This window comes from Gopherus flavomarginatus, chromosome 3 (assembly GCF_025201925.1).
Source record: "Gopherus flavomarginatus isolate rGopFla2 chromosome 3, rGopFla2.mat.asm, whole genome shotgun sequence".
Taxonomy (NCBI): Eukaryota; Metazoa; Chordata; order Testudines; family Testudinidae; genus Gopherus; species Gopherus flavomarginatus.
Window position 1 is genome coordinate 66,060,139 of NC_066619.1, and position 16,114 is coordinate 66,076,252.

A 16,114-nucleotide genomic window follows, 5' to 3' on the forward strand; every position below is an offset into this window, starting at 1 on the left:
TTCTGCAGGCAACCTTTGATTGCTGGCATGTATCTTATGATGTCTGTGAATACTGTTATACCACCAGGGGAAAAAGGTGAGCAAGAACCCTATAAAGCAATCTGTGTAATTTTTATCTTCTGGTGTTCATCTGTCTAATATGGAAAATAATTTCACAGACTCTCTCTAAATTGTAAAATCATAAGTGAAAGAGTTTATTGCTAACTAAAATAAATACTAAAAAATACCTACTCTCTTCTATTTATATTGCTGTTCCATCAGGCTAGGTTCAAAGAGCCTAACAGTATGGTATAGAAGAATAATCATCAATGTAACATAATCTGAAAGTTGTTCTGGATTTGTTTTTTAAAATTACACAAACAGTAGGCAACTATTAAAGGGCTGTGGATTTTTTTGTTTTGGGGGTTTTTTTTTGGCCTAGTTCTTCCCCTTACAGAAACAAACATTTCACTTACCAATAAAAAGTTCACTTCCTGGGCCAAAAATAGGTGACTATTTTTTCTCTTAAAATGTTATACATGCAGAAACATTGCTAATGTCTAAAATTGCAATATTTCACTCTTTATCCCTTTTCTGACTTCATCTGCAACTTACTGAAAAATCGGAAGTTGCTGGGATCTTTCTCTTAATCAGTTACAATGGGGTCAGCAACCTTTGGCATGCAGCCCATGAGTGTAATACGCTGGCGGGCCACAAGACATTTTGTTTACATTGGACATCCGCAGGCACAGCCCCCCTCAGCTCTCAGTTGCCGGGATATGCTGGCTGCCACTTCCCGCAGCGCCCATTGGCCAGGAATGGCGAATTTTTACAAATGTGTTGTGGTCCGCCTGCAGATTACCCCAATGGGCCACATGCCAAAGGTTGCCGACCCCTGCTCTACAGATTTCCTTACTTACTAAGAAGTTTGTCAAAAATTGGAATTTCTTTCCTTGCTGGAATTTTTGATATTTCAAAATGCTGTTGTTTTTCTCCCAGATTGGGACGAAAAGTTGAAATACTGAAATTTGTTAATGAAACAAAAACTTCCAAAACATTTTGGTTCAGAAATGGGAAAATGTTTCATTGTGGTATTTTCAATCAAAAAAATTTAATATTCCCAAATCAAAATGTTAAGTTTCTGTTCTTTAAACACACCTAACGTTTAATTTTGAATCAGTTCAACATTACCTTGCAGTTCCCTGTGGTGGTATGTTGCCTCACAGGGGTTGTAGCTTGGATGCCTGATTGCGTCCATTGTCTCCTAACCACAACTCCGCTGTGGTAATGCACCACCATATGGAATGCAGTCTAATGTTTAACTGTCACTGAATAAATATTTTAGGTCAGTTCAGCAAACTTTTTAATATTTTTATTTGAGTCCATCTGAACTGAAGCTAAATATTTTGATGCGTTTTCAGACAGAAAATAAATTTTTAAAAATCTGCAAAATTGCAACTTTCTCACAGAAAATTTTCATTCTGCGGAAATTGAATTTTCTGTCAAAAAAAAAATCATTCAGATGAAAATTTCCCAATTTCACAGCTCCATTAATAACTTTGAACCTTTTGGTGTTCACCCATTTTAACAGTTCTTTATAGGCTGTTTTACTCTAACTTGACTAGCAGTTTTGACATGGTGAAAAGAAGAGATGGTTGGTTACAGGAGTCCCCTGTAGAAAAGCTGTCTGCCGGGCAACATGTCCCTTGTGCAAGCTGGTGCCTTGCTTTCTCCTCAGACTCTGGCTCCCAATCTTCAGGCAGGCTGGAGTCTTTCCCAAAGGAAACTCTCATCCACAAAAGCATAGGATTGTGTGAGAGGCCTGGTCTACACTACGCGTTTAAACCGATTTTAGCGTTAAACCGATTTAACGCTGTACCCGTCCACACAGCGAGGCCCTTTATATCGATATAAAGGGCTCTTTAAATCGGTTTCTGTACTCCTCCCCAACGAGAGGAGTAGCGCTAAAATCGGTATTACCATATCGGATTAGGGTTAGTGTGGCCGCAAATTGACGGTATTGGCCTCCGGGCAGTATCCCCCAGTGCACCATTGTGACCGTTCTGGACAGCAATCCAAACTCGGATACACTGGCCAGGTAAACAGGAAAAGCCCCGCGAACTTTTGAATTGTATTTCCTGTTTGCCCAGCCTGGAGCTCTGATCAGCACGGGTGGCCGTGCAGTCCCAAATCCAAAAAGAGCTCCAGCGGGGACCATACGGGAGATACTGGATCTGATCGCTGTATGGGGAGACTAATCTGTTCTATCAGAGCTCCGTTCCAGAAGATGAAATGCCAAAGCATTTGAAAAATATCTCCAGGCCATGATACAGAGTCCACAACACAGTGCTGCGTGACAAGCGTAACAGAAAGCCAAAGAATCAAATGGACACTCATGGAGGGAGGGAGGAGGGACTTGAGGACTCCAGCTATGGCACAGTCCCCAGCAGTCTCCGAAAAGTATTTGCATTCTTGGCTGAGCTCCCAATGCCTGTAGGGTCAAACACATTGTCTGAGGTGGCTCAAGGTATAGCTCATCAATGTACCCTCCCCCCGTGAAAGAAAAGGGAAAAAAATCATTTCTTGACTTTTTTCAATGTCACCCTATGTCTACTGAATGCTACTGGTAGACGCGATGCTGTGGCAGTGAAGAGCAGTATCTGCTCCCCTCCCCTCCCCCATGGTAGACGGTACAATATGACTGCTATCCATCATCATCAGCAGCCCGTGAGTGCTCCTGGCTGGCCTCAGGTGAGGCTGGCTGGGGGCGCCTGGGTAAAAATAGGAGTGATTCCTGGTCATTCCCAGTAGATGGTACAGAACAGCTGGTAACCATTCTCATCATAGCAACTGGGGGCTAACCTCCATCAGCCCCCTCCCTTTCCTGTGTAAAGAAAATATTCTGTACTGCCTGGACTATCATAGCAGCTGGAGGCTACCTCCCCCTCATTTTATCTCAGTAACAAGTCAGTGTTTCTTATTCCTGCATTCTTTATTACTTCATCACATAAATGGGGGGAACACTGCCACGGTAGCCCAGGAAGGTTTGGGGAAGAGGGAAGCAACGGGTGGGGTTGCTGCAGGGACACCTCCTAGAATGCCATGCAGCTCATCATTTCTGCGGGATCTGACACGGAGCGGCTGTGCTCTCTGGTTCTCTGATACACTGGTTCTCTAGTACACTTGCCCCATATTCTAGGCAGGACTGACTCTATTTTTAGATACCATTTTTGTCTTTGCGCCCCCGGCCAACCTCAGCCAGGGGCACCCATGACAGCAGGAGACGGTACAGAACGACAGATAACCGTCATCTCATTGCCAATTTACAATAGCACAGCAGATGGTACAGAACGACTGATAACCATCTGTGCTGTCATGCAAAGGCAAATGAATGCTGCTGTGTAATGCTGCAGTATCGCCTCTGTCAGCGGCATCCAGTACACATACGGTGACAGTAAAAAAAAAAAAAAAAAGCTGAACGGGCTCCATGGTTGCCGTGCTATGGCGTCTGCCAGGACAATCCAGGGAAAAAGGGCGCGAAATGATTGTCTGCCGTTGCTTTCCCGGAGGAAGGAATGACTGACGACATTTACCCAGAACCACCCACGACAATGATTTTTGCCCCATCAGGCACTGGGATCTCAACTCAGAATTCCAATGGCCGGGAGAGACTGCGGGAACTATGGGATAGCTACGGAATAGCTACCCACAGTGCAACGCTCCAGAAATCGACGCTAGCCTCGGACCATGGACGCACACCGCTGAATTAATGTGCTTAGTGTGGCCACGTGCACTTGACTTTATACAATCTGTTTTACAAAACCGGTTTATGTAAAATCAGAATAATCCCGTAGTGTAGACATACCCAGAGACTCCAGCACACAGGACCCTAGACACAGGCCCGTTAGTGTCCAGGTCTGAATCTTACTCTCTGAAACTACCTTGTGATTATACATGTTTTTTAACACATTAAATACTTTTAAGATGAAACCTGTGTTATCATCTCTCTTTTACTATGCTTAATTTGCCTATTACGTTTCACTGGTGTGGTTATCTTTTTTGTCTCTTATCTGTTTTTTTCTGTAGTGTTCAACCTGATAATACATAAGCAAATGTATTGTTCTAAATTGTTGAAGAGCTATTTAGTGTAGCTTCTAGGTTTCAGCCCAGAAGTAAATGCATCTCAGTAGTGCTTGAAGTGATCCAGATGTATAATTTGTACGTCAGTTTCTTTGTGAAAGTATTTGGCGATCATTTTGGGCTAAAGTTCCTATAGAAATGTAAGAGATTATTGTCCACTGCCTTTTAAACCTGAATCTATATTGCAGATTTTTGTACACTACTTCCAAATGTATACGTTTCAGTGAAGTACTGTAAAAGTCACTTTCCTTGGGTGAATAAGTAGCATTTTACAAATGTTTTATTGCTGTTTGTTTTAACAGTGGTTGATGCAGATATTGCCTGCCATTATCAAAAGTATCCAATGCACCTTTTTGCCTATAGAGTTCATACACACCGATTAGGTAAGAGTTCATTACCGCTGTAATATCAAGTATTTGCCTCTTTTTTTATAATTAATATAACTGGAATGCTATCCAGCCTTAACTTACAATCTGAGTTAAATATATATCCAGAAATCTTATTACGCATTATTTAAACTTGAGCAGAAAATTTACATAATTGTTTACAATATTTTTCTTTAATCAGTCTATTAATTTAAGTAATACTTCTTTAATAGAAAAATATATACAAAATATATTGATTTTTCTAAAGTATTATATCTGACATTCATGCAATGGTAAATGTTTATTGTAGGTAAAGTGGTAAGTGGATACAGAGTGAGAAACGGTCAGTGGACCTTGATTGGTAGACAGAGTCCGCAACTACCACAGGTTTGTTTATTTTTTCTTGTTTTTAATTATGTTTATTTAAGACTAAGCAGCAAAGTCTAAATCTGTGTTATGTATTTCTGCTTTAGCTTTGCACGATATATTCTTGTGTGTTTAAAATGTATACTCGTGTGGTCAGACTATAATATGTAATTAACATTTCTCATCAAATGGAGTTGGAGAGCCACAAAATTATCATATTGTGACAGTCATATTTACGTCATATTTCATTGGTATGTGATTTTGTGCCATCACTACCAAACACTGCTGTGTTTTACTGCAATATTATGATACAGACATCAAAATGTAGTAGCAAGTAATGTTTTTTATGACACACGATTGCTTTTGGCTATTCTGACACTTGTGCCATTTTTCTTTGCTCATCCCGGGCAGCTGGCAGGAAAGGAAACAGAAGCAGTAGCAGAAAATTTCTCCTTTATCTCTTTATTTCTCCAATTGGTTACTTAGAAGGTGGAGAGGGGATTCTAGTTGCTCTCTTTCCTTTCCTATCTCCCTCCTTCACAAAGGAGAACAGCTCCTGCACTGGCAGTCTGCATTCTTGGCACTGCCTTGCATATATCTAGTGTTACAGAGAGCAGTCTTGTGAGCAAGATTCATAATTCATTATTTTATATCATTGACGTACTTTTACTTTTTAAAAACATTGTGAAGCTTTCCCAGAGAGTAAAACAAAACAAACAAAAGCAGCTGTTGTTTATTCATCAGCGAGCTAGTGTATAGAGTGTTGAGCAGGTTTTTTGCTAACTAATGTCACCAGCATGATTTGTGCTGAGACGCATGTAGTGAGAGCTACCGAGAGAGATCTGTGCCACTTGAAGTAGTTGAGTTTTGTTGAGGCTTTATGTTCTATTCATTTCTTTCACTGAGTCTGATTAGTCATGATAGAATTATGTTAATTGTTCTGTGGATCAGCTTTAAAGGACTTTAATTTCAGATTCATATTATTTTTGTGTGCATCTATTTTAATATAGAGAATGAAATTATTTATATTAGAAAACGATTCACAGATAAAATAAGAATACAGAGGAAGTCACCTATTGAGAGTGTTCACTAATTCTAATACACCATTCTCCTTGGTTCTCTTTCAGGCCTTCTATCCTGTGGAACACCTTGTAGACGTTAACTTTGGTGATACTTTAGCAGCTAGGTGTGTTTTCACAGGAGAAGGTAGAACGACGGAGACACACATAGGGTATGTTTTTTATACCTGCTTTTTTCAAAAAACCTCTTTTACCATTGTACTGGTTGTGTAAAACATGCATTCATGTTTTCAGTCCCCTCAAAGGTATCCTAGCAAACTTCTTCATTCTATTGGAATTGTTTGGCTTGCTCCCCAGACTGTTAGGAATATAAACATAGTCAGGAAAGGGCATTCTGGCCTTCATAATTGCCTGTACTTTGGCTAATAATCCCCCTTCTAAGCACATTGCTCAAATTAACCCATTAAGCCAAATGCCTGATTTAGAAGTATATCTAAAGGGGCTATTTCACAGGAGTATTTTTTCAAAAACTCCAAGTTACAAGTATTGTCTGTGATTTGATGGCTCAAGATAATCTAAGGCCAGCATAGCACATGTTTAACTACACCTTACAGGTTTTCTTATATTTTCTTCCAGGAGTAATTATTACCGAAGTTCATTATATTGGGTTACATTTTGAAATCTTAAGTATCAAAAAGGAAAAAATAGTATTGTTGGAGAAGTCTTTCATTCATATACAAGCTGACAGACAACAATAAAACTCAATTTTTCTTCTGAATCATTTATTATTTATTACTTTTCAATAGTGCTACTCAGCAGGAGATAATGCCAGAGCTCTAAATTGTCCATTTTACTATGTATATATTTTTATTTTAAAAATAGACACAATAGCCTCATGTGAGGATCCATTTTTTAAAATGTTAATTCTTGCTTCACCCTGTGAGATATAATAGAGATATGCAGAGGTTGAGTCTTCCACTTCTGGAGTTAGATACTGCAGCCGTTTAAGGGGCCAATCCTGCAATGTGCTGAGCACCCTCAAGTCTCTTGACTTCAGCACAGATTTTGGTGTTCAGCACTTGATAGTCGTATTTCTTTAGTTAAAGTACTTGTGTGGGTAACAGCAACTGAAGGAGAAATGAGAGGGAATATGTTTGAAAACTGTTTTTTATAAAGCTCACAAAATTAATGTAAGATACAAACTGAATCATTTAAAAAAAGAAATGTAAAACTTCCACAATGGATAAACTGTACCCCACTATGGAATAACCTTAAGACTATATTGAACAATAATATAGTTTTTAATGGTAGTAAGAGCATAACTTGTCTAGGGAAGATTTTTTTTGTATGTGCTAATATCCTTTCAATGATTAAGAGTAATATGTATCTCATGCTCATTTCTGCTAATTCCTTTAGTTTAGGCATTGGAATTACCTCTCTCTCAGTATATATCTGTCCAACCAGATGATATAGCCATACTGTAGAAATTTACAAATCCATTGTTATTGCATATGAAAATTTAAACCAATAAATCAAAATATTGTTCAGTTCAAGAGAATGTTTGAATAGTTCTTGCACATAAAAGCTAGAAATAAATATTAGGAAAAGATGTGCCCTGACACTAATGCTAAATGTTTAATATAAAAAAAAAAACTTAAAAATTCATTATGTGGTTTGTACTTGACATCCACTAAACAAAAAGAAAATGCACATTAAGCAGTTACACAGAACACAGAAACATTTTGTGGATGTGTACAAAGATACAGTGGTAAGAAGAAATTACCGCCAAGTATTAAAAATCCTAGATGACAATCACACAATTAAATCCACAGTTAACATTGCTGAGTATTACACTGGATATCTGGGAAGTTACTACTAACACAATTAAACTACTATAAAGAATGAATGGATTACATATCTTACCTAAAAACAAATGAAAAAGTTGTAAAACTGAAAATAATCCCCTGGACTATTTTAATAACAAGTCTTTGAGCTACACATTTTATTTCCTGGAAAATGGATAAGGAGCAGTATCTTTATTTCTATTGTTCCTCGACTGAGCTTTAAAAATAATATAACAAGGAAATATGTATCAAAAATAATTGCAGTTCATATTTGTCAGTAAATACCAATGGTTGATTTAGCTATCTAATGTTTATAGATTCTTTTAAGGCCAAAAGAAACCATTATGATCATCTAATCTGACCTATTGCATGACACAAGCCATAGAACCTCACACAGCAATTCCTGCATCAAGCCCACAACTTCTGTTTGAGGTACAGCTGAGCAGTCCTTGTTTAAATCTTGGAAAACAAGGCCCTGATTCTGCAGTTGCCCTGTTCCCATGCACAGTGAATTATCTAGTCAAGGCCTAAAAGGTTCATCTTGTTTTGTTTAATTGTGTTTCTTTGTGCAAAGAATAATAATTCTAAATCTGCATTGATTCCTAAAAGAAACAATTTTATCTTGGTTTAATCAAATTTTGTCCTATCCACACTGGACTGTATTTGTTAGATAACCCAAATGCTGCTTGAGCTAGCTCATTTACTGTTTCTCCTCTGGCTTCCGTTGCTTTTACCCATTAACTTATTTTTCCTCTGTCGTACAAAAGCCTACGTTAAAAGAATGTTACAGTTGCACAGTCAAATACTCAAATGTTAGGAAGTGCAAATAATATGTTATTAAAGACTGTATCATAATTGTTATGTACAGGGTGCCGAAATAAAGTTGCATAGCCAATTTCCTGACTTTTGAGGCTTGACTTTGTCATCTTAACATTCTTGTTATAACTGCTTCACTAAGTTGTTTAAAAAGCTAGCTGATAAAACAGAAATTCCATCACATGGAACCGTACTGGCTCATCAGCAGAGTTAGAACCTTTTTAAAGATTCAGAGAGATTCCATGGCCAGAAGGGACCATTGTGATCATCTAGTCTGACCTCCTGTGTAACACAGGGAACTTGCCCAAAATAATTCCTTCCACATATTTATTTAGAAAAACATCCTATCTTGATTTACAAATTGTCAGTGATGGAGAATCCAATGGTTAATTACTCTGTTTTTAAAATGTATGACTTAGTCTCAGTCTGAATTGTCTAGCTTCAAACATCCACCCAATGGATCATGTTATGCCTTTCTCTGTTAGTAGAAGAGCCCATTGTTAAATATTTGATCTCCATGAAGAGGAGTCGAGTGAGGTGGTTGGGTTTCAGAGCCTGAGCTTTGCCCCAAGTCTGAGCGTCTAAACAGCTATTTTTAGTGTGGTATCATGAGCCCAAGTCTGTAGACCCCCGGGCTCTGAGGGTCACTGCTGTGGGGCTTACCATGTAGACGTGTCTCTAGAGGCTGATACTATAAGGCACGTTTTCTAACGTTTTAATAATTCTCATGGTTCTTCTTTGAACCTCTTCAATTTATCAACATCCTTCATGAACTGTGGGCACCAGAACTTGATACAATATTCCAGCAGTGGTAGCACTCGTGCCAAATATTGAGGTAAACTAATCTCTCTGCTCCTACTCAAGATTCTCTTGTTTATGCATCCCAGGATCTACGCATCTTGTTTATGCATCTTTTGGCCACAGTTTGACACTGGGAGTTCATGTTCAGCTGATTATCCACCCAAACCTCCAAATCTTTTTCACAGTCACCGCTTCCCAGAATCAAGTCCCCCATCATACAAGTATGGCCAATATTTTTTGGTCCCAGATGTTTCCAGTTAGCTATATTAAAATTCATATTTTTTGCTTGTGTCCAGTTTACTAAGCAATCAACATCACTCTGTATCAGTGCACTGTTCTCTTCATTATTTACCACTGCTCCAGTGTTTGTGACATCTGCCAACCTTCAGTGATTATTTTATTTCAGGTAATTAATAGAAATGTTAAATAGCATACGGCCAGGCTAACAAAACGCAACTGTTTGATGATGATTCCCCATTTGATCTACATTAATTCTGCTCCTTTAATTCTTTATTGAGCTACTCTGTTATCTTGTCCCAGGACTGATATCAGGTGGACAGGCCTTAGATACATAGCACAGACCTCTCCCACTTGAGTTAATAGTGTAGCAGTAGTAGACTGTCATCCTTTGTGTGGGCTAGCAACTAGAGGAAGATGTGAGTACACATTAGAAACACAGTGGGTTTCAAAGCTCTTTGCTGATGGTAAAGCATGTTGACTCATGAATCCTGTGTTCTGAGGGCTGGGTGCTTCACTAGTTAGACCCCGGTTTCCTCCAATCTGTCCTTGTTTCAGTCTCATCTCCTTATCCCAGTCCCAATATCTTTCCCTGCTACCTCTCCAGACCCAACTCCTCATTCCTCTGCATTCTAGTAAGACTACAGTCTTCTTTTCCTTGCTGCCTGAGCACCAACAGGGAGAGTGTTCACAGAAACTGTTGACCTGTTTTAGCTGAAATTTTCCAGAATAATTCAGCCTGAGACATGCTACAGTTAAAGTTTGGCAAAATTATAAGCAATTGAAGGCTTAAAATGGAAAGTGTCAGCTAACTTTAACTATAATCATTGCTTCCTATGCCGCCTATAAAATTTCATACCCACTTTAAAAAAATAATTCAATAGGAATTTTCTCTCTAAAATTCAGATTTTGTCCCATAGGTCTTGAATCTTTCAACTGTATAAAAATTTCTTGTTGATATGCATTCAGTCTCTTTCATATCAGTGAAAACTTTCATTGGGTCCTCTCTTATCCAGCTGCATGAAACTTTACTCATAAAAGATTCTTCAGATATGGTCATACTATTGTGTTATTGTCATGGTATAATTCCCCACTCTGAACCTTAGCATCCAAAACATGGGGTACCAGCATGAATTCCTCTAAGCTCAATTACCAGCTTAGTACTTGTAGCACTGCCACGAACTAGGAATTCCAGTGCCTGGTACACTCTGGTCCCCTCAAAACCTTGCCCGGGGATCCCCAAGACCCAGTCCGTCTGGATCTTAACACAAGGAAAGTAAATCCTTTCCCTCACCATTGCCTCTCCCAGGCTTCCCCTCCCTGGGTTACCCTGGAAGATTACTGTGATTCAGACTCCTTGAATCTTAAGACAGAGAGGAAAATTCACCTTCCCCCCTCCTTCTCTTTCCCCCTCCCACACTCTCCCTGAGAGAGAAAGTAATCCTAACACAGAGAGAAAATGAGCCTTTCTTTCCCCATTCCCTCCTTTCTCCCCGCCAATTCCCTGGTGGATCCAGACCCAGTCCCCTGGGGTCTCACTAGTATAAAAAACAATCAGGTTCTTAAACAAGAAAAGCTTTTAATTAAAGAAAGAAAAAACAGTAAAAATTATCTTTTGTAAATTTAAGATGGAATATGTTACAGGGTCTTCCAGCTATAGACATTGGGAATACGCTCCCAGCCTAAGCATACATGTACAAATTAAAATCCTTTCAGCAAAATACAAATTTGAACTCCTTCCAGCCAAATACACATTTGCAAATAAAGAAAACAAACATAAGCCTAACTCGCCTTATCTACCTAGTACTCACTATTCTGGACATATAAGAGACTGTATCAAAGAGATTGGAGAGAAACCTGGTTGCACATCTGGTCCCTCTGAGCCCCTAGAGTGAACAACAACCAAACACTAACAGCACACGCACAAACTTCCCTCCCTCAAGATTTGAAAGTATCCTGTCCCCTGATTGGTCCTCTGGTCAGGTGACAGCCAGGCTCACTGAACTTAACCCTTTACAGGCAAAAGAGACATGAAGTACTTCTGTTCTATTAACCCTTGACTATCTGTTTATGACAGTTATATTTCACCTCTTTAGAGTCAATAAAGACTTAGCTGTGCTAGACCGTTCGTGCAATGTTGTTGTAGCCATGTCAGTTTCAGGATATTATATAAGGTGGGTGAGGTATATACTTCATCATGAATAGTCCCTTAGAATATGTGCTAACTAATTATGCTGAACTGTCTGTTCACTCTTGCATATAGCTGTGACACTCTTAATATGTTTTCCCAGACCTGAGGAAGAGCTCTGTGTAATTAAGAAGTTTGTCTCTTTCACCAGCAGAAGTTAGTCCAATAAAAGATATTACTTCACCCATCTTGTCTCACTGTTCATGGCTGCGCACGATATTCCATCTGGCTTCTAACAAATTTCTTGTTCGGTATCAACTCTGTTTTATTATTCTGTTCCTCTGCTAATACATGCTAGTATCTTCTTCGATTTTTTTTAACTGCTGCTGTGCAACAGAATGATGGTTTTAATGATTTTTCTACAATAACCTCTAAACTCTCTTTCCTAATCAATGTGCTGGATGATTGTCCTGTTTATCACACTTTTATTTTTTCTGTTTGGTTCCTTTCTCCTGTATTATTTACTTTATATCTGAGTAAATAAAACTGAATTTGTCATCTTTTGACCCATTTAAATTATTTAGAATCTAGTGGCTTTTTTCCTTTAAATGTTGTACTGCCCATTCCTCTGCAAAGTGCAAATTTCTTGGTCTTGTTTTTTAATATTTATGTTGAAATATATAAAGAAAAGATTTTCTGGTCTGGAGATGACCTAATAGGAAAGCATGGAAAATATTCTTTACCCTGTACCTTAATTTGTAATCTTATTCCATGATTCTTTATCTTAACTGTTAATAATGAGGGCTGAATTTGACAAAAAAATCCAAGTATGCACTCCCCTTAGAGGTATAAATAATCTGTGTGTAAAGGTAACTGCTCTTATGTAGACTTCTGTTACATGTGGTAGAGAAACTTAAATTTTATCAAAGAAACAAGTTTTCCTATTCCTTTTCTATTGACTCCTTAGTCAATATTTATTCAAATGTAGACACAAAAGTGCCTGCTCATAGCTCAAGGAACTTTTTAAAGAATTTGAAATACACACAACCAGAGGAATAAGAAGACATACCCCCAGCATATTAACTCTTGCACATCATCTTCCTTTATGAATTTAAACCTACCCAGTTTCCTCATGAAATCCCTCAATCTGCCCCTTCCTCAACTGCCTGTGAAAATAGATGGGTCTTGTTGCACGTGCCAAAGATTTGTCAATGCGGGGTCTGACAGACCAGATTCAAGGTTAATTTTGGGCCCCTGATTATGAAATTGACTGCACGTGGTGACAGGGTAATTGAAATTTCCAAGATTTATTGGGGAGAGGTACCGGATATCTCTTCAAAAATTCCCTGACATCAGTTCCTTCTGGAAGCTTGAGTTCCTCTGCTGTTCTTAACTGTCACAATATCACATGGGTAGAGAGTTGTACTTTTTGAGGTAGCTTGGTCCCAATGTATGCAAAGATGCATAGATCAGGATCACCAGTTTTTAAACTGTATCTGGAAACCAACAGGCAGTCCTTGCAACTGTCACTTGAACTATCACTACCAACTATCACTCAAAGAACTATGGTGATAGGCATAGTATAAGAAATTATCAAGCTTCTTATACCATGCCTGTCACCAGAGTTCTTCAAGTGATAGTCCAGATCATAGAATATTAGGGTTGGAAGGGACCTCAGGAGATCATCTAGTCCAACCCCCTATTCAAAGCAGGACCAATCCCCAGATTTTTACCCCAGTTCCCCAAATGGCCCCCTCAATGATTGAACTCACAACCCTGGGTTTAGCAGGCCAATGCTCAAACCACTGAGCTGTCCCTCCCCCCATATTCCACAGCTGGTGATTGCATATCCTTGTCATAACATATTCCCAGATTTGGACCTTAGCGTCCAAAATATGGGTGTTAGCATGAAAACCTCCAAGCTTAGTTACCAGCTTGGACCTGGTAAAGCTGCCACCACCCAAAAAATTAGAGTGTTTTGGGGCACTCTGGTCCCCCCATAAACCTTCCCTGGGGACCCCAAGACCCAAATTCCTTGAGTCTTACCACAAAGGGGAATAAACCATTTCCCTTCCCCCTCCTCCTTCCCAGGTGTTCCCTCCCTGGGTTCCTGGAGAGATACACAGAAGCAAGCTCCGTGAATCTAAACAGAGAGACTCCACCCTCCCCGTTTCCAGTCCTGGAAAACACAAGCACCGAGAGGTCTAACCTCCCCCTTCTTCACCCAGAGGGTATGCAAAGTCAAGCTAGTAAATCTAACACACACAGATTTCCCCCTGACTTCTTCCTCCCACCAATTCCCTGGTGAGCGACAGACTCAATTCCCTGGAGTTCGCCCCTAAAGAAAAACTCCAACAGGTCTTAAAAAGAAAGCTTTATGTAGAAAGAAAGAAAAATACATAAAAATGGTCTCTCTGTATTAAGGTGACAAATACAGGGTCATTTGCTTAAAAGGAAAAAATGAATAAACAGCCTTATCCACAAAGAATACAATTTAACACATTCCAGCAACTATACACATGTAAATACAAAAGAAAAAAAACAATAACCCCTATTGTTTTATGATCTTTGTACTCACAACTTGGAAACAGAAGATTAGAAAGCAGGAGACAGAAAAATCCTTCCCATAGCCGAGAGGGACAGACACAAGACAAAGGACAAAGAACTCGCACCCAAAACTTCCCTCCACCCAGATTTGAAAAAGTCTTGTTTCCTGATTGGTCCTCTGGTCAGGTGTTTCAGGTTACTCCTTTCCAGGTGAAAGAGACATTAACCCTTAGCTATCTGTTTATGACAATCCTGTATGCATGCATCGGAGAATCTTCTAATTAGTAATGCCTGTGGGGAGGTGCCCTTCAATCCCTTATGTACTCAGGATGGGTATAAAGGGCAGAGCCACCCCCTGCCAACATCCTCAGGTCCTTCTTACTGCCATGGAGCAGCTCTGTTCAGAGAAACTTACCTCTTTTAGTTAGTTGGCAGTGTTAGCTAGTCAATCTTTGCGGGGCTGTCAAGCCTACCATCCGCCAATGGGACTGATACCACCTTGATTCCCCATGGAAGACCACAAGTCACCTTGAAGCCCTGCCCCTCATGTGAAGTACGTCACATGATGTATCTCATTCCCCTCAGCAAGAGGCATGTTCTGCAGGTCCTTTTTGAAGCAGACCCAGAGTTTGAGGGAGTCTCATGTGAAGATATTCCTTCTCAAGTAGTCCATGCATCCAGGTGTGGGCCCTAGCCTGTCAGGGATCAGAGGTATTTGAGGTCTGCACTTGAGGCATTTTCAGAACGATCCAAGAGTGCCTCCCAAATCAGCCTCAGTACTGAGAAAACACCAGGATCAGCTGGACACCAAGCAGAAGTCCTCAGGAGAAAAGAGGCACTGAACACCTTCCCCGGGCTCAGACATTAAACCTCATAAGACGACTAGGTTGTCAGATATCAAAGGTCCCTCAAAGCTGAGGAAAAGCTCTCCCTGAGCACTGAGAGGAGTGCTAGCTGAGATGACCCAGACATTCTGCAGGTATCACTTAGCACTGTATGAACCATACTGCATCATGGTACCAGGCCCAACTCCACCTCACAAGGTGCCAACAACAGCACAAGCAACACTGCAGCCTCAGTCCACCCCAGTGGCCCAGGAGTTAGGGCCTCCCCCCTATACACATGGGTGAGTCTCCTGGCCCCTTCAGAAATGCAAGCACCATATGTCAGTTCCGCAGTATAGTTTCCTGGGCCTAGTGTTGCCTGCAGGAAGATCTCTCTGCCCCTTGGGGCTGGTACCATTGGTGCTGCCAATGCCAGGGAGGACTCTTCCCCCTCTCAGAGGAGTGCTCCTGTCATCCTCGGCCCATATTTATTCACAGCCAAATCCACATGTTCACACCAGGGAAGGGAGCCCAGCCTCTAAAGCATTATGATCCCAGTATCAATCTATACTAGTATTGCGACAGCTGGTACCAGCCTCTGTGGCCTCCAGTGGCATATGTGGGCTCCAGGAGAACCTCAGTTTGCCATGAGTTTGCCCTCTCCAGCGTATTCCAGGTGTAGGTTGGCTTCTCCTCACCTGAAGGAGCCCCATTAATCTCTGCATGCCAAGGATGAGGGGCACGGCAGCAGCACCCAGTCTGGACAACACCGCCTTGTCCTTTTCCAGCTGAAGCCCTGGTGCCAGAGTAGGTATTGGCTGCATTGTAAGATCATAAAGTGTTCTATGACTAATGGCAACTTTAGAGAACACAGAAGCAAATTCCAGGCTTTGGTGTCAGAGGGGCAGCTGGACACTAAAATTGATCTTCAAATGGCCTTATGGGCCACAGATGCAGCCTCCTGGGCAATGGCTGCTGTATTCATTAGGGCTCTCATCCTTGGGAATTCCAAAGGAGCTACACACTACAATCGGGGACCTCTGAAGGT

The 16,114-nt window shown here is 40.3% G+C and overlaps 1 protein-coding gene across 11 annotated transcripts in view; it reads left to right on the forward strand.

Annotated features, from left to right (window-relative positions):
• Positions 1-16,114, forward strand: part of PAM (peptidylglycine alpha-amidating monooxygenase) — an 843,699-nt gene that overhangs the window by 755,784 nt on the left and 71,801 nt on the right. For all 11 annotated transcript variants that reach the window (XM_050945654.1, XM_050945643.1, XM_050945642.1 and 8 more), the window contains 4 exons: positions 9-76; positions 4,422-4,502; positions 4,795-4,871; positions 5,978-6,081. In XM_050945654.1, the coding sequence (XP_050801611.1) occupies positions 9-76; positions 4,422-4,502; positions 4,795-4,871; positions 5,978-6,081 (330 nt within the window). The remainder of the gene's footprint in view (positions 1-8; positions 77-4,421; positions 4,503-4,794; positions 4,872-5,977; positions 6,082-16,114) is intronic.